Source organism: Hemicordylus capensis, chromosome 3 (assembly GCF_027244095.1).
Source record: "Hemicordylus capensis ecotype Gifberg chromosome 3, rHemCap1.1.pri, whole genome shotgun sequence".
NCBI lineage: Eukaryota > Metazoa > Chordata > Lepidosauria > Squamata > Cordylidae > Hemicordylus > Hemicordylus capensis.
In genome coordinates, this window is record NC_069659.1 from 235,525,970 (window position 1) to 235,547,862 (window position 21,893).

The 21,893-nt window shown below is 42.9% G+C and overlaps 1 protein-coding gene across 9 annotated transcripts in view; it reads left to right on the forward strand.

The window, feature by feature from the left end:
- The window catches only part of LRRC20 (leucine rich repeat containing 20), a 183,966-nt gene that overhangs the window by 83,900 nt on the left and 78,173 nt on the right, over positions 1-21,893 (forward strand). For 6 of the 9 annotated variants that reach the window (XM_053311734.1, XM_053311736.1, XM_053311729.1 and 3 more), the window contains 2 exons: positions 1,868-1,933; positions 7,307-7,474. In XM_053311734.1, the coding sequence (XP_053167709.1) occupies positions 1,868-1,933; positions 7,307-7,474 (234 nt within the window). The remainder of the gene's footprint in view (positions 1-1,867; positions 1,934-7,306; positions 7,475-21,893) is intronic. The other 3 variants (XM_053311737.1, XM_053311735.1, XM_053311738.1) reach the window with 1 other exon arrangement.

The window sequence follows — 21,893 nt, forward strand, 5'->3', positions numbered from 1 at the left end:
TGTGGCAGCAGTAGTTTTGGAATACCTGACAACACCTTGAAGTTCTCCACATACCAGGCTTTACTACGCGTTTTCTGCAAGGCTTTACTGCGAACTCAACACTATCCAAAAAACCCAATGCAAAAAGTGGATGTAGTTTATATAATGTGTGTGTAATTTAAAAGAATAATATGCATCCTTCTTTTATTGGGAAAGAAAACAATCCTATTACCTGGGTAGATTCCATAATACATTGAGATAAATAAGGAAGATGTTTAATGTAATAGCAAAAGGAAGCAATTGTTTAGACAATTATAGCATGTTCCAAACATGCCCCAAACGTCATGCATTTATATTATATTTGTGTTTTGACAAATTTGTATATATGTTATGCTCTATATAAAATTAATCCCTCTAAGTAATAAACATCTTTAAAAATCTGAAAAAGCATTTTGAGAACCAGTGGTGAAGCAGGTTTGCAAAATAATGATTTTGTTGTTTGTAATGTAATTTTTCAAAACGTGTACTCATTGAAGTGATTGCATACTCTTCCCTGAGAATTATGTTAATGTTGTTATGTTTCATGTTTATTCTTTACAAATAGATAGGATATGTAATATATTTGACCAGCACCAAGAAATTAGCATTCAGTTATAAGGGTTGGGACCAGAGGCGCTTTCTCAGGGATATGATGTTCCTTGGAGATACCTGTTGGCAAAATAGCAACGTATACCATTCGTTATGGAGATGCATGGTATCATCCCAAAAGGCATTCGTTCTGCATATCCTCTCAGACAAGATCAACTGCAGAGCGCTTTATAGGTAGAAAAAAATAATCCGGAGCCCAGCAAGTTAACCAGTCTTAAATATATAACATGTATTTTCTCATGGTGTTAGGATAATGTGTGCACCTTCATTTTTTTCCCTACTATTCATTGTTTTTCTACTTATTTTTTCTTACAGTTCTCCTAACTTTTCTTGCTTTTCTACTATTTGGGTGCCTTCTGCAGATAAACATGGTTTTGCTGCCAAGTGTTGCAAAGTGAACTTAAAGTTCTGATAATGGTACATATACAGTAATATTTGTGTCTTTGCATGGGATGGAAAGGGTGTTTTAAACCAAGAGGCAAGATAGTTGCCATGGTCAATGGCTGTGCCAAAACAGGTAAGCTAGGTCCAGCGTTCTAGGAAGAGAGGATCTTGCAGCAAATAGATACTTCGGGGCAATAGCAACTTTGGGGAGGACGTTCTCGCAGAAGAATGCCCTCCCTTCCAACATGCCATCCGTATTGGCTGCTTTTTTCTTTCTTTTTTAAATAAAAGAAGCACTCCTGGGCAGTGTTCCCTCTAACAGGAATTCCCAGATGTTCCCAGATGTTGACTACAACTCCCGTAATCCCCAGCCAAAGGCCATCGCAGCTGGGGATGCTGGGAATCCCTGTTAGAGGGAACACTGCCCCTGGGATTCTTTCCATATGTTGTTGTCTACTTCCCCTAATCAAAACCCAGGGGGAGAGGAGGCTGACAAGTATCACAGGAGGCAGGTTCACTAAAACAGTGGCTGCTTAAAGATGTGAGTCATCATAATAGAAACCAGCACAATGCATGCTGAATATACAGCCACCTATGTTTCTACTATGATGACTCTGAAAAGAGAGCCATTGTTGCTCTTGCAACAGCACCATCGGTGACACCAGCAGGGAGGCTTTGCTTGCCAGAGAGAACCAGCAGGTTGCTGTCCCAGCACTTTACTTCCTTGGTCTCTCTTCCCTTTGCTTCTCTTTCCAGCTGCAGACAGCTGCTGTCAGACAGAGCACCCAGAAATGAATTTTCTTTAGGCGATTTGCTCTACAGGAAATTGTTTTGGTTTTTTTTTTTTTTTTTAAAGGTATTTTGAAGAAGGAAACGTGGAGAACGTGGAGTTGTCAGTTCCTACCATCATCTTGCGTAGAAGGTTTGCTGTGTATTCTAATAATGTAAATCAAGATTGGAATCTAGTAATAATTGCTTTCTCACTCAAGTGCTAATCAATGTAAAAGAGCAAGGGTGGCCAATCTGCAGTTCTCAAGAAATTGTCTGGGATCGATGGCAGTTGTAGTCCAACAATAACTGCAGAGCCTCAGGTTGGCTACTTTTGTAAAAGAAACTACTACTACTAATATACCACTTTTAAACAAAGTTTCCAAAGCTGTTTACATAACCTGTCCCCCAAAATGCTCACACTGAGCCGGGTCTCACGATCGGTGAGACCCGATTTTGGAAGCAGAGCGGCCCGCATACGATTCTGCTGGGAGCCCTGGGCGGCCGTGATGGAGCTGGGAGGAGCGGGTGTCAGCTGGCCCCCGCAAGCTCCAGCATGCCCTGCATGAGCATGCAGGGCATGCTGGCGAGACCCCCGGAGCCAGGAGGCGGCTTTTCGCCTCCCCTCCGGGGGGTCTCCTTGTGAGTAGTCGTGGCACGGAGCCGTGCCACAGCTACTTACGATCAGAAAGCCCGGGCTTTAGGGAGGGCTACTGGAGCTCTCTCTCTCTCGCTCTCGCTCTTGCTCTCGCTCTCGCTCTCTCTCTCTCAGTGGTTTCCATAGCCTCAGTAGGTCTTGAATAACAACAAAAGATAATAATTTGTTTTAGGATCTTGCCAGGTTTCAACATTAAACAGAAAGGAAGCGAGAAGAGCTAGCAGGCTATCTGCAGGGAGGGAGGGTTTGACTTACCTTCCCCTGCAGACGATCAGAAGCGGTTCCCTGGGCGGGCAGATCACCTGCCCAGACAAGCGGTGGCTCTCCTGTGGGCTGCCCACACCTCACTCAGCTGCTCTGGGGGTCAAGGTTAGCCCCACCCCTGGAGCTGCAATAATGCCTCACATGAGTGCGCAGTGCATTATTGGGAGCCCCCCTCCCCCCCCGAGTGTGCCAGCCACAGCTGACACACAATTTTTAAAAAACCCACTAGGGTAAGGGACCACTTGCTCCTTTAACCTTATTTAAGAGGGTGGCTACTTAGGTGTGCTTGCCTCCATGGAGCCACCAGGCTCGTCTTCAAGCCCGGTGGTTCTCACGAGCATGCAAAACTGGGCTGGGCTCCCTTAGCCTGGTTTTGCACGCTCATGAGAATAGCCTCAAAATCTGTAGCTTCCCGGCACCTCCTTTCCCCCTTTTTTGAAGAGAAGGGTAACTTTTGCTTGTCAGCCTTCTAGTACTTCACTTGTTCTCTAGGAGTTCCCGAAGAGTACAGACAGCAGTTTTGAGATCATATTAGATTCTATGTGGCAGCCCGTTCTAGGGAAGATAGGATAAGAGCAGATAGGGTTGCCATATTCTGGCTTTTCGAATTGGGGTGCCTAATTTGCATATTATGTAAATTGGCTTGGAAATAATTTTTGAGCAGAATAGTGACTGCATGTTTTGTTCCATAACTCTGCTTATACAAGGGCTAGAGTTTAGTTTTTAAAAAAAGGAAAAAGAAAGCTGAAATATAGGTGAATCTGGGTGGGCTAAGCAATCTGAGTGAGATGCTTAAAATCTGGGTGAAAACCAGAATTTTGGGGCGCATGGCAACTCTAATAGCCAAGAGAGAGATCCGGTGGCTAAATTGAATGCAAGGTGTCTTAGGTCTTAAAGATCCAAACCAACATTATTGCTTGGAAAGCTAAGAGAAAGCCAGCCTTGGTTTTTTAAAAACAGATGTGACTGCCAACCCATTGCTAACAGGAAGTCACCACCATGTTTTTCACCAACTGTATCTTCCAAGCAGCCACAATTACAGGATAGGGAGACTTGCATGAGGGCATAGGAGATTCAACAAGGGCATGAATGACTATCATTAGGTAAGAATGTGAAAGAAATGACCCTAGCCTCTTTATTTGATAGTTAGTAACTTGCTGCATGCTAGAACTAGAAAAAAGTTTTCTTCTCAGCTTATCAAAGGTTGGCTTCCACTCCAAAATTGTACTTACCATTTCCTTCCTGCTCTTAGATCTTCACAAACGCCGTTGAAATGGAATGCTTGACACACAGTGGACAAGCACAGTATATTCTAGATGGTGTTGCTACTTTTCTTCAAAGTGGTTCCTAATAATGTTTTAGGCATTACATCATCAGTGGCATATTCCTTCTTTAAATTAGACTTTAAGGAATTTCTGTAGATGCCTCATTAGAGAGACTATTGAACACAAGTTACCTATCCAAAAAATCAAGATTTTGCTGTAGAAATGAGAGGTTTGGAAATGGAGAGTGACTCTGAGGATTCCCAGCTAGAGATTAGATATAACACCCTAAATATTCTTAAACATTTTTTTAAGCACACCATGAAGCTGTTCTCAGGAGCAGCCAAGACCGGGCTAGGGCAGCTAAGCCTGGGCTTAATTGCCTGTGAGAACTACCGGGAGTTGTGTGGCCAGGGGCGTAACTAGGGAAAATGGTGCCTAGGGCAAGCACTGAAATTGCACCCACCCCCACCCCGCTGTCCCAACATCTGACACACATCTTTCAGAAAACTTGTCCTTTCAATGAATGTCTGGAATAAACTGATGAGGTAATAAAAAAAATTCTTAACTTTACAACAATATTGTAAAGAATTAAATTCTTTAATCGGAATCCTTGTGATTGTGAGAATTACCCTCATTCTCTAAGTATTGTTAGGGCTTCAATTGGTTTAAGTAGATTAAATATGAGAGCCAATTTTAACTAGTGATGGCAAATTTTTTTCAGTGGGTTTGTGAGTAAAGGGGACTCTTTATGCTAGTACCTAGTGTCTAGGTACTATGCTAGTACCTACGTTGGCATTATGGAGAATTGTAACTATTTAAAATCAGTTTAGTGATGCATTAGTTAAAATGCCAATGATTGATCAACTTAGAAATCTAGTTAGCAGCCCTACATTTCCCCCTATTTTAATAATTACATACAGAACTGTAGTGCTTATACATGGCATTCTTAGATCAAATTCTTTGCTATGCACTCATATCTACTCAGTAAGATGGACTCTATAAGTAGTAACTACCATCTGTGGCTTTGAGTGTCTTTGTTTTGTCTGAGAAAAGCCTCTAACTGTTGTTAAGACATAATAGAAACTGAGTGCTTGAACAAATGTCTTATAACATACATTCCAAAGGGAGCCTGTACATTATGCTGCTGTACTTTTTAAACCTAAGCAACAGGTAGAAATTCAGTAGGCAAAGCCTCTCATTATTTCATTTTTATTTGCTGATTTTCTTCTTTTCATAAGGCATTTCAAAGCAGAAGGTGTCTGTCAGTAAAACAAAAACAAATTATAATGTTTTGTTAAATTTGAGGTGAAAGGCATGGTTATTTCAAAGCACTGCAGTAAAAGAGTCATGCTTGTTTTGAGTTTTTACATCAGTTCCTATGTAATTCTACAACCTTTGTCCTACACATGCTGGATTCTATCAAGTGCAATGAAGAACTATAATTAATACTAAATAACCTTTAAGAAGAAACTGATGTCTGCAGCAGACTGGATCCTTGTTATCTTTGGCCCCTTCCACAGGGGTCTTTAGCACAGCTGAATTCTTAAAGCAGTTTTTTAAAAAAGCACCAAACAAGTTAAAGGCAGGCATTTTCCAAGTTTGAAATCCCACAAACCTTATAATCAGATTGCTTGACAAATATGCAGATAAAGATAGAGCTCTGTATAGAGAATTAAACAGCATGCGAGTGAATATTTCCATTTTATTCCTTGCCTCCCCCCCCCTCGCACCCTTCAGTTCTGCCAGCTTACAAGGTATTAAACCAACATTGTATTTTTAAGGGATGTTTTGTCCACTTATTTTGTGCCATTTATATCTGTTTTTTAAATGCTCGGGTCCATTGCCAAGTTCAAGTTTGCATTCTTCCAACTCCCTACATCAGGGAAAAAAACAGACTAGGACCTTGCAGAGGCCATTTGAGCATGTGCAGTGGCCATTTTTTTAATTTAAAAAAAATGGCCGCACATGCTCAAATGGTCCCTCCAAGGTTCTAGGCCTTGCCAGGCCGCGCAGAGGCCTTCTGAGCATGTGCAGCGACTTCCAAAATGGCCACCGCACTGATCTTTGTAGGCTTGAACAGGCCTGAAAATCAGACCGGGACGGGCTGCGGCAGTGATGTAAGAGGCTGGCGGGGGGAGGAGGAACCCTCGCAGACCCACCGCCAGCCTTTAGGAAGCCCCCCGAAGGGGCTACAGGTTAAAAAAAATTTTTTTAAGAAAATTGTGAATTGGGGAGGGGATGGGGAGCAGAATGGCACTGATGCCCCCCAGTGGCGCCTAGGGCACATGCCCTGGCTGCCCCACCCTAGTTTCGCCTGTGTGTGTGTGTGTGTGTGTGTGGCTCCCAAAAGCACCTTGATGGCAAACCTGCATAGGGAGTGCGCCTGGTAGCTGAGGTTAAGGGTGTGAGCACGCCTTTCACTCGGGCTAACTGCTTGTGTGTCAGTGCTGGCTGCATCCAGCCAGCACTGTCACAAGAACAGGCTCCCAGCCATCGCCAGGGATATCCCCACATTGTCGTGCATTGTGGGATTTCTGGTGCCTGGGACAACACATCCTGGCCCCTGAACCTCCGTGCTTCTTGGGGCAGCAGCAGCTCATCTGGGCATGTGATCGGTACACCCAGCAACTCTTCTGGATCATCTGTGGGGAAGGTAAGAGGATGCAGCCTTCCCTGCCGCCCACTCTCAAGCCTGTTTATGGGATCGTGAGGAACGGCTCCTTGTTTGTCCATCCTCCAAAAGTAGCCATAATGCAAAGAAAAATCACGGAGTTTCTTATGGGGAAAATAATTCAGACACTTTGTGACCTACCTAACCCAGGTGTGTAATGAGATGGTTTTCTCTTGGCTCTTCAGATTTTGTCTAGGATTGTTAGCACCTCTTCCTGTCTGAGTCCTATCAATTAATACCTCTTTCTGTCTGAGCCCATTGTTAATTCAGTCCCCCATTCAGTCTAAAGCTATCAGTCTAAAAGCCTGGCAAGTCTGTCTGAGAGAGGAGATTTCTGTAATTCTGCAGAACAACTGCATTCCCATGGGCAAACTCAAACAATCCTGAGAGCTGCTGGGCCAATGAAATATCCTTTCCCCATTTGTTCTCATTAGTGCATAGAAAGAGAGCTTTTCCATGTAATGGGATATATCCTAGAGGTCATCCACAAGGGCTCATTTTGCTAGGAATAAATAGGTCACCAATCATTTACACAATTCCTAATACAGTCTGTTTTTGTTACTTTTTGTCATTAATTATAAGAGAATTGCCTGAAAGTAGGTTGAATGATTTTCTAAACTGCTTCTACTAAAATGTTTTTTCATGATGTCTCATCTCTTCTAACTGCAGAACTTAATCTGGAAGGGAATTATATCCATCGCCTACCAGAGGAGGTCCAAACCTTGTTACATCTGAGAGCCATCAACCTTTCCAGGAACAAATTTCGGCACTTTCCAGAGCAGCTGATCTCTTTAAAAGCTCTTGAAACTATTAACCTAGAAGAGAATGAGATTGTAGGTAAGATCATGATTGTTCATAAAAGTACTTTTGTGTTAAAACTATGGAGTATTTAAAATCTTATCTTGGCGTTTGTCCAGTTTTTAACATATTCTCCACTTTTCTCTGTTTGTCGTTTCCATGCAAGGAATGTCCTTGTTAACTTCCCTGCTAGACATGCACATCCTACCATTCAGTAGCAGTGCTCATGCTTTCAATACGTGCATGTCTGGGTTTAATCCGTAGCTTTTCCAGTTAAAAGGATCTCAAGTAGAGGGGTTAAGAAAGACCTTTTCTTCAGACCTTGGAGATTTGCTGCCAGTGGTAGATAGTCCATTGAGCTCAATACTAATGTTGAAATTTGGTATAAGATAGCATTTATATGTTCTCATTCTGTTTACACACATGGATTTATCCCTGGCACTAAAGAAAATAAGCAAGCCCTTTTGCACAGGTGCACCAGGTGTGCATCTGAGCCCACAGAGCTTTGAATTGGACTTTTGGTCTTAATTTCCAGAAAGCTGCATTGTGGCTTGTTCCTTCACATATTTATATTTTTGCCATCCTATTCACCTTTAAAGACAACAACTTGGAAACTATTTTTAATATGCACTAAGTGCTTTTAAAAGATATTCAGAGCCAAGTTGAAGACAGATCATCCTGGAGAGAATCTATCCATGTGGTCTCTAAGAGTCGACACCAACTTGACAGCTCTTAATCAATCAGTCAGTCAATCAAATCTCCCCTCTGGGCCCATGCCCCTTACCTAAGCTGGTTAAAGTAGACTTTATTGTGCTATTTTATGTACAGGTAAATGCCCCGTTGGTAGGTACTCTATTAAAAAAATTATTTATTTATTTCATCCTGCATTTACTTTGAAAAGTTCAATACAACATAATTGATACAGGTACTGAACAGATTCATACCCATTTAGCTTCCAACAGGGATACATAACTTTGTGCTTCTAGACCATCCACTGGGATTATTATTGTTGTTGTTGCTGTTAGCTATGCTTAGTCTCCATATCCTCCAGACTTTCCTATGAGCAACTTTTCATAAATAAGCAACCATAGAAGATTCGTAGGAGTACTCTTCATTCCAAACCATTATGCACATTGAACTTAGTGGGTGAAGGGACTATGCCAGGGAAGTGCCACTCTTGCTGAGCAATACTATTCAAAACTCATTTTGTTTCCAGCTCGAAAGTTCAAAAAGAAAATGCAATCTTTTTTCAAAGGAAAGGATGCTATTTATACTAATTCGAACTGCTTAAGTGTTTCTTCTCCTTTGGGAGTGTGTGTGTGTGATTTCAACTTCTTTTGAAAAATAAAAATGCTTTGAAGAGTGAGGGAAGTCTCAGGAATTGGGTGCCCTGGTGTTATATTCTTCCCTTCAGAATTAATATATCATCATGGAGAAGGTAGCAGAATCCTGCTCATTTTCTCTCATGGAGAGCAAGCCGTCTTTAAAAAACTGTTCTTCCTTGCCAGTCATGTGTGAAAACTGTTTTTTATAACCATAGCTTCTGATACTGAGCTAATCTTCAGCCTAAACTTGTCAAAACATTGACAATAATTAAGCAAATGTACACATACGTATACATTTCCTTCCTTCTGATGATTTATTGTTCCTCGCTTACTAAAGATTATGTGCACAAGCCATGAAAAGCTATAGCTGCAAGCGATTTTCACATCATGCATGATACAAGTTTCCTCTGGTCCATTTCTTCCCTATAACAGTCTCAGATTGAACCTAGCCAATCCTAGCATTTGCCTGAATTATCTCAGAGTCTAACCAGGAAAGACACAACAGACCTGTGATCTGATCTCCCAGTGTTTTCATTTTTAATGAAAAGAATCCATGAAAGACTCTGAGTTTGAGTGGAGCAGCAACACCTGAAGAGTGCATTAACCCTTCCTCCCCCCATGCCATTTTCCTGATCTAAATCTCCCTCCATTGAAGCTGCTCCTAGCCCCACAGTAGAAAACATATAGTTGCAAGCTACTATTCAGGAATATCCTGAAGGCTCATACTCAGTCCAGAATTCAAGTCTTTCAGACAAAAAATATCCCATCTTACTGGGAACAAAATGTGTGGATTTTTAAAAATGTTATTTGCATGATCAGTTCTGCAGAATACAGAACTTGCAGCATTTGAATATTTGTATAGGTGTGGAATGAGTATCAGCCCTGGGCAACCGTCACAGGATTTCCTAAGCAAAGGATCCTTATCGTGTAAGAATAACAGTACTCTTCTTGTTCAGATTCTAAAACTTCATATTTTAATGAGAACTCATGGTGGCTCGTTTGTGGCCCATTTTGTGGCTTATTTGTCAAAAGAAAAGAAAAAGCATTTCCCAGTGATTTTTTTGTGCGAAAATGGGGGATTTGGGACAGTGAGGGGCATTCCTGGATAGCTGGACAGCCGTGAGGCACAGTAAGGCACTTTATTTGCCTTTTTTTCATGCCCCCCCATTTACCTTTTTTGCTAGCCCCCAGGAACCTAACCCTTCAAATCCCATTTACTTCAATGCCCCAGTATCCATGGTCTGTTATCCGGAATTCCCCCATGGATTGGAACCCCTGTGGATAACGGGGTTCACCTGTATTGGGCAATGCTGCCTAGATGCTTTGCCTTCTTCATCAGGCCCAGTGGTGAAGAGTATTCACAGCAAAATTTCTCCAGTCTAAGTGTCTTCTCTTTTTCTTTCAAGCTTTAGTTCTTGAATGGTTCTCAGCAGCAGAAGCCTCCCACATCCTTTTTCTCAATTAGGCCTAACAATTAGCCCTAACAATTTTCTCAAAGTACTACAGTATAAACCCATGTGTACATACACAGACTGCCAACTACTTTCTTCTTTTATTAACTGTTTGACAAAAGATACCTTACAAAAGCAAGTGAGGGCCAGACTAGGCATGCCAGTGGCAAACCTATGTGTTTGGTTCAGGTCATTGCCAAATCCCTACAAAGTAGGAGAGTCAGGGCTTTAAAGTGCAGCATAGATGGGCAGGAGGGGAGAGCTGAGCCTTTCCTCCCCCGAAGTGCGCCTCTCCTAAAATGATTTTTAACACCATTTTTAACCTGATGGGGCTACATAATCAAATAACTCCTGCAAGGTGTGTGACAAAACGGGGGTCACTCTATGCTTTCCTGGGATCTACCCTCCATATCATAGAGAGATTGCACTGATCCCAATCTAGGAGCACACCACTCCTTCGAGGTAGGGGTGCTCCTAGATTGGGATCAGAGCAATCTCTACGGAGGGTAGATCCCAGGAAAGCATAGAGTGACCCCTGTTTCATCACAATTGTTGTCACAGGGAGAAAAATGGCTTTAAAAAAAACAATTGGAAGGGGAAAGAGTGCTTGTGGGGGAAGGATTCCACTTATGTGTGCTTACATCTACATTGTGCTTACTTCTACTGGCCCACTCCATTTGATAGTGACTCATGCCATCATTACATCTAGTCACACTCTGGTTTACAGAAATGCAGTAAGCAGTTACCCTGTAACAGGAAGGAAGAGGTGGGAATCCATGTTAGGCACAAATGCTCCAAGCACACATTTGAATACCTGTGCCATCTGCACAATTTCGAAATGCATCTCTACAGTCCTGAGGCCTAGAACACTGTTTAATTTTGCTAACACTTTACTGTGAGTGCTTGGCATCTCAGCCAGATTTAGTCCAAAATTCCATGTGTGTGGACCCACAGAGGCATAAATTCCCTCTCTCACGTATTACATTTGAAAGGGAAAGAACCTGAAAATGGCTTCTCCTCTTTTCAGTTTGCACTCAAAGCCAACATATATTTTACATTTGAGAACAAAACCTTTGTGGCCTGCTTTCCAAGAATCAGGCAACCGAAACTGGCGATGCTCTTTGAAATCTGGCTCTTCCACAAGACTGATGGGATTTGATTTTGTTTTTGGAAGACATTTTGATTCTGGTGTGTTAATGTAACAGGGAACATCATATATTCCAGGTGGCAAAACTGATTACAAAGAAAACATTAAAGATTACTTTAAAGATTACTTTTCCAAGAATATATATAATTAGTTTATTAAAGTATACTTTATAGCTATTGCTATTGCTAATATATATAATTAGTTTATTAAAGTATACATTATAACATAATTAAGAGAAACTATATTGTTCTTTTTATATTTTCTTCCTATGTTCTCCCTCAACAAAATGTTCCTATAATGGAGTTTTGGTAAGAACCCAACGATTAATTAATTAAAACATGTTTTCTCTGTACCCTAATGAAGATAAAATTGAGAGCCAGGAAATAGAGCTAGTGTAAATTATTTTCTATAATAATTGCATTGGTTTCCTTTGACTTTAAAATTCAGCTATGAAAATCTGTATCCCTTCTCTGCGTCATACTTATCATGTAACAACAAGATGCTTCTTTTCACCCTGCCTCCCAATTTGTTAAACGGATGTTTTGTGTGCAGAGATGGCATGAGCCTTACTTCGGAAAAAAACAATTTACTTATACAAGAGAACATTTGAGTAATAACATGGAAATACTGAAATAGTAAGCATTACATCCATTAATAGAAATCAGATTTCTACAGTCTACAGAATCCTGCTAATGAAAAGGGCTTGGCTAAATGACACTTGAGTCATCTTCCAGCACTGTGACAGCCTGTTGCTGGTACATTAAGTAAAATAGCACCAAATCTGGAGGTTGCTCTAATTAAGCAGTTCCTTATAGCTGGACTGTGTTATGTTAAGCTCATTGTTAGGGCTGATTGTCCTGTTTTTCATCACTAACAATTCAGACTGGCACTGCAGTGTTTGAGAAGAGAGACTTTAACCCCTCACCTTGTCAAGATCCTGAAATGAATTACACTTTCTCTTCCCTTCAACTACTATTTGACCGGGGAGAAAAGCTCACATTGGCACCAATGAGAACTTTTCTTTCTGGTCAAATAGGTATATGGGGGTAAATCCGGATCAGGATTATGGCAGGGCAAAGTGCTAAAGCCCTCTTTCCACAGCCATTAGTATGGATCATTCAACAGCTGCCACATACTGAATAAAAAACAAGCCCATCAGTCCTAATGAAGGATTACATTCTGAGGAGTGCCCCACCAATCCAAGAGCATAGCACATGTACTGGTTCTGTGCTACTTCATAAGAACAGCCCTGCTGGATCAGGCCCAAGGCCCATCTAGTTCAGCATCCTGTTTCACACAGTGGCCCACCAGATTCCATTGGAAGTCCACAAACAGGAGTTGAGGGCATCTCTTTCCTGCTGTTATTCCCCTGCAACTGGTATTCGGAAGCTTATTGCCTTTGAGGCTGGAGGTGGCCTATAGCCCTCTAGTCTAACTAGTAGACGTTGACAGATCTCTCCTCCATGAAGTTATCCAAATCCCTCTTAAAGCCATCCAGGTTGTTGGCTGTCACCACATCTCGTGGCAGAGAATTCCACCAGTTCATTATGTGTTGTGTAGTAGTGCACTGGAGTGGTGGGATAGAAATATTGTAAATAAATAAATAAAATAAAATAAATTTCCTGGCAATCAATTTCATGGGATGACCCCTGGTTCTAGTGTTATGTGAGAGGGAAAATAATTTCTCTCTATCCACTTTCTCCACACCATGCATGATTTTATAGACCTCTATCATGTCTCCCTGCAGTCATCTTTTTTCTAAACTAAATAGCCCCAGGTGTTGTAGCCTTGCCTCATAAGAAAGGCGCTCTAGGGCACTGATCATCTTGCTTGCCCTCTTCTGCACCTTTTCCAGTTCTACAATGTCCTTTTTTAGATGTGGTGACCAGAATTGTACTCAGTACACCAGATGTGGCCGCACCATCGTTTTGTATAAGGGCATTATAATATTAGCAGTTTTATTTTCAATCCCCTTCCTAATGATCCCTAGCATGGAATTGGCCTTTTTCACAGCTGCTGCACATTGAGTTGACAGTTTCAACGATCTGTCCACCACGACCCCAAGATCCCTCTCCCGGTCAGTCACCGACAGCTCAGATCCCATCAATGTATACTTGAAGTTGGGGTTTTTCGTCCCAATGTGCATCACTTTACACTTGCCCACATTGAACCGCATTTGCCATTTTCTTTGTGGTTATAACGCCCAAAACAGCTTGGGCCCAAGTATTTAAGAGAATGCCTTCTTCGCCATGAACTACACTGCCCATTGAGATTATCTGGAGAGTTTGTCTGCAGTTGCCACTGGCTTGTCTGTTGGCTACTCAGGGACGGGCCTTCTCTGTTGCTGCCCCAAAGCTTTGGAACACACTTCATGCTGAAATAAGAGTCTCCTCATTTCTTACAACTTTAAAAAAGGAGTCAAGATGCATTTGTTCACCCAGGCTTTTAATTAGATATTGTTATAATTGTGTTTTTAATAGTTTTAACATTTTAAATTTTAAATTGTTGTAATGTTTTAATTTTTCATCTATTGTTTTTATTGTTTCGTTGTAAACCGCCCAGAGATTTGTGTTTGGGGCGATATACAAATGTGTTTAAATAAATAAATAGATAGATAAATAGATAAAGAAATAAATACTTCAAAAGCTGTCCATGTTGCTAATGAGCACGGAGGGGCTCTATGGCTACTAAGAATTGTGTCCTTGCTGTAGCAACACTTCTTTCTTTGGGAATGATGGGAAATGATTTCTAGAGTGATAATACAATTCTTAGCAGCCACACAGCCCCTTTGCGCTTGCTAGCAGCATAGATAGGTTTTGGAGCAGCACGAAACCAGTGCATGCGTCCTACACTCTTGGATTGGCGGTGTCATGCCTTCGAGCTCCGACAGCGAGGAGGAAGGGGAAGCTGTCAACTTTCCAGTCGATTCAGGAGTGTCTGAGGGGCAGAGCCCGGCTGTCAGCGTTCATGAAACGGCTGTGGTAGATCCAACTAATGATTTAGAGCAGGCACGGCAACCTGAGTCAGCAGAAGGCGTGGGGGACCAATGCGAAGAAGAGCTATGTAATGAAACACCAATGACTCCACAACAGCGTAGGATCACGAGATGTAAAATGCAATTAGAGGCTGTTAGGAGGAGCAAACGCCTCTTGCTGAGGGCTGACAAACCGTGAATTCCTACCAGCTGGGAGCTCTCGGCTTGCTCTATAAATCACATCTCCAGCCTCCTACTCATTGCTGAGAATCAACGTTCGTCAACATTCCTTGCCGACAGCGTTCAGCCAAGCCATATCCAATTTCAGCAGCTCCGCTTGCTTCGTGAACTTCCCTAGCAGCTGGCCAGACCTTGACAGGCGGAGCGATGAGCAGAATGTAAGCCAACAAGCTTAGTGAAATTGTAGTTTGTATTAGGGGTCTGCATGAACGGTTCGAAATAAACTGGTTCTCCACAAACCGAGCTGGTTCATCCTGTTCAATTGTAAACTGGACTAGCCTTCTGGAAAGATGGCTGATCCACAATGGAACCAAATCAAACCCAGTTCAATGTGAGCTGGTTCAAACCAGTTCGAAGGTTCGAGTGGCTATGGCGGCCACCACTAACCTTCACTATCATGTACTATCAAGTACAACTGGGAAGGAGAACATCAGCTCTGACTTAACTAAATCAATTCTTTGTATATGAGACCCCTTTATAGAAGGCATTTAAGAGCTGTAAAACTATTTGATCAGCCAGTTCTCATCAGAGAACTGCATGAAATAGACAATGACACCCCCCACCCCACCCCCAGCATTGATAAGAAGACATGGAATTGCCACATGCTGTCAGCCTGGAGCTCCTGCCTATCCTTTTCAAAGCAGTGAAGTAATGGTTTGCCTCCCATGCTATACCTCCAGGACCTCTTTCCCCTGTGAGCTATAGAGTGCATTTTTAAAAAATAGGAACATAGGAAGCTGCCATATACTGAGTCAGACCATTGGTCTATCTAGCTCAGTATTATCTTCACAGATTGGCAGCGGCTTCTCCAAGGTTGCAGGCAGGAATCTCTCTCAGCCCTATCTTGGAGATTTTGCCAGGGAGGGAACTTGGAACCTTCTGCTCTTCCCAGAGCAGCTCCATCCCCTGAGGGGAATATCTTGCAGTGCTCACACTTCTAGTCTCCCATTTATATACAACTAGGGTGGGCCCTGCTTAGCTAAGGGGACAAGTCATGCTTGCTACCACAAGGCCAGCTCTGCTCTCTACCAGGACAAGGGCACAATGATTGTGTCCTTCCCCCGCCCTCTCTAATTTGGAGCTTTACAAGGGACATGTGGAACTTCAGACTGACTGAGGCAAGCAACAGAGGATGGGCACAAAAAACAGGTCAATAAGCACTAATGTACTGGCAATGCCTTGTGGAACAGCTATCATATATGGAGTCAGTAATTTGGGTTTGGATCGCCACAAACCAATCAGATATGAGGATATAGTTGCTCTTTCCTATGATCAAAATCTATGTGTAGTTGTTGCAGCTCATGATCCAGGAGCTTGCAATCCTACTACTACATGTGGGTGTACTACTACTGCTATGTAGGCCTTTCTTCCTGTACCACCAACATCTGAATCAGGGGCACAGGGAGCTCACTGGCGGCTGCAGGATGAGCTTGACTGGTGGCCCACTTTCCCTGTTTTGTGTATGTGTGCGTGCCAGCACATGCCGGCCACACCCCCTGCATATGACATCATATGTAGGGGTGTGCTCATCAGTGACAAGATGGGCTAGTTGCCCATCTGCCTGCTGCACTGGGCACTTAGTCGTGCACTGTTGGGGTCGGGGCAAATGAGTTTTTTCTCTGCCCGACCCAACACAATGGCGCATGAATGAAGTGTTCATTGCAGCACACGTGACGTGGCGGTGGACGAGCAATTCTGGTGGCCCCCTGAAGGTATGGGGGAAAGCTGGGGAAAGCATCTGACAGCCTCCAAAAGTGCTTGGGGTCGTGGCGGCTGGGGGACACTTGTCCCCCTGTGCTCAATAGTGGCCATGATCTGAGGTGTGTTTGGTTGGGACATGAGAGAGTGTCATCTCAGTGACTCCTCCTTATCTGTGGAACTCCTCAAGTAAGCCACACCTTCTCTATTGGCTTTTGCTGTTGGGCAAGGACTTAAAACAACAACAACCATGTACCTGCCTTATAGGACTCTTGGGGTCTCCTAGCTGTTTTATATTAGAACTAGCTGACCGGGTGCATAGTGTCTGCGCCTCTAGTTCGACTCTCCCCCCCACTTCAGCTCCTTCTCCCTGACTCTGTCTTGCGGCCGCCGACTCTGACGCCCGCCCGGCCTGCTTCTCCCCCTCACCCGTGGTTTCTCCTGCCGGTTTCTCCGTCCCCTCCGGCCACCACTTCCTCTACCTGGTGGCCCAGCCACCTCCTGACCCCGGTGGGCGCACAGGCCGCTGCCGCCATTTCTCCCAGCAGCAGCTCAATGGCCTCCTGCTGCACATGAGCTCCCACCGCCTAGCCAATCTGCTGGGTGCCAGGATGCATCCCCCACAGGCACGTTTTCAAGGAGTAATTATAAAGATATTTGATCATTCATTATTTTTATTATTTTATGGCTGTTTTATGGTTTTAACTTACTGTGTTTCTGTAACCTGCCGTAAGCATTTTTTTAACCTGATATGTTCATTAAAGCTGTGGGTTTTAGCAAAAGGTGAGGGAGACAAATTCTTCTTTACATCTATAAGCACATATTTTCTATTAATTTACATCTATAAGCACATGTCTCTCTCTATATAATACACTAAAGTTGTACATGGCAAGCCCCGCCCCCACTGCTGCCGCGGCCAATGAAAATGCAGGGGCAGGGCTTTCACGTACAACCTTCATCTGAGGCAGAAATGGTGACGGAGATGGTGATGACAGGGCATGGCACTGGTGGCAGAGGGGGCTGCTCTGAGAGAGCCCTGAAATGGGGCGTAAATGGCCCAGCCTGTCATTTGGATGGCAGGTGGCCCCATGGAAGGAGCTTCAGCTGCCATCTCCCATGGAAGAAACTTTCCCATGGAAGAAGACTCTGTTGTCACCTGTCCTCTCCACTGCCCTGGGGCGGCTTTAGGCGAGGGAAGTGGGGTGAGAGGGCTGAAGTGGCTGGTGGGGGGCCAGGAAGGAGGTTTTGCCACCTCTGCTACCATCTCAATTAGGGGATGGCTGGGAGGTGGTGCAAGGAGCCGAATTGGTGGTGGTGGGGAAAGACAGGAAGAACTAGCACACAGATGCTCTACAATGGGCCAGCTAGTTTTTATTATAAACAGCCAACTCTATTAATAAGAATTGGCTGCTTATAATACACATTTCCCCCAGCTATTTGTTGCTCTTTTTTTAGTTTCTGAACATAAATGTTTGACATCGCAAATGGAAGCAGCTGGTGTCACCAAATGCCAGACAAAAGTGACAGCCAGCTAATTTGTGGATTAAAAGAAAAATGACATTTCCCTGTAAGTTTGTAAATAAACTAGTCTGACATCAGCTCCACAGAAGATAAATACGAACATGTTTTATCTCTTAAGCAAGAGATAACAATTTTTATTTTTTGTCAAAGTTGTCTGTTAGGATCCATATTTGATTAAAACTGTCAGGAGAAATTCAGAAGGGCCTTCGGGAGCTATTTTGAGAAAAAGTAGCTACAGTTATGTTTGTGTGTGTGTGTGTGTATGCATGCATGTGCAGATAATAAACAATTGTTTCTAGTCTTATACATTAATGCTGTAGGATAGTAGTTTTGAGCATAAACTGAGAGCTGGTATTCCATGGTTCAAATCTCAATTCATCTGTGAAATCACTGGGTGACTTAGGACAGCTTTGCTGAAGCTAAGCTGGTCTTGGTGTGGTCAGTGTCTGTATGGGATATCTATGTATGCCACCTTTTGGGAATGGGGCTATAACTCAGTGGTAGAGCATGTGCTTTGCATGCAGAAGGTCACAAGTTCAATCCCTGGTAGGGCTGGGAAAGACTCCTGTCCGAAGTTTTGGAGAAGCTGCTGCCAGTCAGTGTAAACAATACTGAGCTAGATGGACCAATAGTATGACATGACAAGCCAGCTTTCTGTGTTCCAAGCCATTACTTCCCATCTGGGGTAACCTTGGGATTGTTTTAATGAAATGCGGTATATAAATTTAACAATAAAGTAACAATAAAATAAAACAGTTGTCCTATCCCACAGGCAATGGATGCAGGTGGTTTCTGTTGTTGGTAGGGCTGCAGTTTTGAAAAATTCTGCCTTCCCCATGCTAGGACTTGTACAGCATTTATAAAGGAAAGTGTATTTAAACATGTCACCTTAAGTGGCGCAGCAGGGAAATGCTTGACTAACAAGCAGAAGGTTGCCGGTTCAGATCTCCACTGGTATGTTTCCTAGACTATGGGAAACACCTATATCGGGCAGCAGCGATATAGGAAGATGCTGAAAGGCATCATCTCACACTGCGTGGGAGGAGGCAATGGTAAACCCCTCCTGTATTCTACCAAAGAAAAACCACAGGGCTCTGTGGGTGCCAGGAGTCGAAATCAACTTTACTTTAAACATGTATAGAGTCTCTACATACCTGTGGATAGAAGGAATGAGTTCCATGTGAGAGAACAAAAGCAAGACAACTTGCCAGACAAAATTGTGCCTTAGTAACTCTCCTATAGAATTAAGGCATGCCACATAAATTTATGCCATTTTGGACAACCATATGCTTTCCTTGCAGGCAGAAGGTTTAAAGTTTTCTCCCTGGCATCTCCAGATAGGCCTGAGAGAGACTCCTACCTGCAACCTTGGAGAAGCTCCTGCTAGTCTGGGTAGACATTCAGTACTGAGCTAGATAGGCCAGTGGTCTGACTCGGATTAAGGTAGTTTCCTAAACGCCTATATTTTGTCAAAAAAGTTAAATGAGCACACCAGTGCTCTTAAAATAATAGTTAATATTTGCCTTTCAGTACATAAGAACATAAGAAAAGCCCTGCTGGATCAGGTCCAAGGCCTATATATTCCAGCCTCCTGTTTCACAGTGGCCCACCAGATATGTCTGGGAAGCCCATGGGCAAGAGCTGAGGGCATGTCCTCTCTCCTGCTGTTACTCCCCTGCAACTGGTATTTAGAAGTATCTTGCCTCTGAGGCTGGCGGTGGCCTATAGCCCTCCAACTAGTAGCCATTGATAGTAGCCACCTGTCCTCCATGAATTTCTCTAAACCCCTCTTAGCCATCTAGGCTGTTGGCTGTCACCACATCTTGTGGTAGCGAATTCCATAGGTTGATTATGCATTATGTGAAAAAGTACTTCTTTTTATTGGTTCTAAATTTCTTGGCAATCAGTTTCATGTGATGACCCCTGGTTCTAGTGTTATATATGAGAGAGAGTTCTCTCTATCAACTTTCTCCACACCATGCATGATTTTATATACTTCTATCTTGTCTCTCCCCCCCCCCAGTCATCTTTTTCTAAACTAAAAAGCCCCAGACGTTGTAGCCTTGCTTCATAATGAAGGTGCTCCAGGCCCCTGATCATCTTGGTTGCCCTCTTCTGCACCTTTTCCAGTTCTACAACGTCCTTCTTAAGAGGACTGCATTCTGTACTCCAAATGTGGCCGCACCATAGTTTTGTATAAGGGCATTAGAATATTAGCATTTTTATTTTCAAACCCTTTCCTAATGATTCCAAGCTTGGAATTGGCCTTTTTCACAGCTGCCACACATTGAGTCAACACTTTCAATGAGCTGTCCACCTCAACCTCAAAATCCCCCTTCTGGTCAGTCACTGACAGCTCAGAACCCATCAGTGTATTTGTGAAGTTGGGCTTTTTTTGGTTCTCAATATGCATTGCTTACATTAAACCATATTTGCCATTTTGTTGCCCATTCCCCCAGTTTTGAGAGATACTTTTGGAGCTTCTCACAATCTTTTCTGGATTATACTACCCTAAATAGTTTGGTGTCATCTGCAAATTATACCACCTCACTGTTTATCCTAACTTCTGGATCATTTATGAACAAGTTAAAGAGCACTGGTCCCAGTACAGATCCCTGGGGGAACCCCCTTTTTACCTCCCTTCATTGTGAAAACTGTCAATTTATTCCTGTCCGCTGATTCCTCTCCTTCAACCAGTTACCAATCCACACATGAACCTATCCTTTTATCCCATGACTGCTAGGCTTTCTCAAGAATCATGCTGGTTCTCCTTCACCAGGGCCTGTTCTTTTATATGCTTAGCAGTTTTATTCTTGAGAATGCTTTCCATCAATTTGCCTGCAACAGACGTTAAGCTAACTGTCCTGTAATTTCCTGGATCCCTTTTTGAAAATCGGTGTTACACTGGCTACTTTCCAGTCCTCCAGTACAGAGCCTGATTGTAAGGATCAGTTATATATTTTTGCAAGGAGGTTGGCAATTTCACATTTGAATTCTTTAAGGACTCTTGCGTGGATGCTGTCTGACCCTGGTGATTTGTTGGTTTTTAATTTTTCTAGACAGTTTAATTTTTCCTCTCCTTCAACCAGTTACCAATCCACACATGAATCTGTCCCTTTAACATCATCTCTCACCTCTTTCTGACTCAGTTCTTTAGCCCTTGTCGCTGAGAAGCTCGGTTCAGGCACAGGTATATGCTCAGTATCTTCTGCCATGAAGACAGATGCAAAGAACCCATTTAGCATCTCTGCAATCTCCATATCCTCCGGAATAATCCTTTTCACCCCCTCATCAAACTTCCCAACTGGCAGGTTTCCTGCTTCTAATGTATTTAAAGAAGGTTTTTTTAAATTCCCTTTGAAGTTTTAGCTAAATGTTCCTCAAATTCTCTTTTCGCCTCCCTTATTGTCTCCTTGCATTTCTTTTGCCAGAGTTTGTGTTCCTTTCTGTTCTTTTCATTTGGGCAGGCCTTCCAATTTCTGAAGGAGGTCTTCTTCCCCTTTATAACTTCCTTACTTGTTAGCTGTGCTGGCATCCTCCTGGACTTGGTGGTACCTTTCCTCCTTTTGGTATACATTCTATTATTGTGTTTTTGAATAAACTCGATGCATACTGGAGTGAAGTGACTCTCCTGATTTTCCTTTCAGTTTTCTTTTCACCAAACTCATCATTATAGAGAAGTTTACTCTTCGGAAATTCAAAAGTGTCTATGTTATACTTCCTTGGCTGTTCTCTCTCCGCATGTGTGCTGAATTTGATCGCACTATGGTCACTATTCCCTAAAGGATCCATGACATTGACATCTTGCACCAGGTCTTAGGTGCCACTCAGGATTAAATCCAAGGATTTAGTCTCTGGTTGGTTCCATTACCAATTTTTCTAGGCCACAGTCATTCAGTGTATCTAGAAATCTGACCTCTTTGTCATTACCTGACTGTGAATTTACCCAGTCTATGTATGCGTAATTGAAGTCACCCATTATTACAGCTCTGTCTCTCTTTGACACCTCCCTGAGTTCCTTCTGCAACTCCCAGACATTGTTAGCTTTTTGATCAGGCGGGCGATAGTACGTCTCTAGTAGCACATTTCTTTTCAGGCCTCC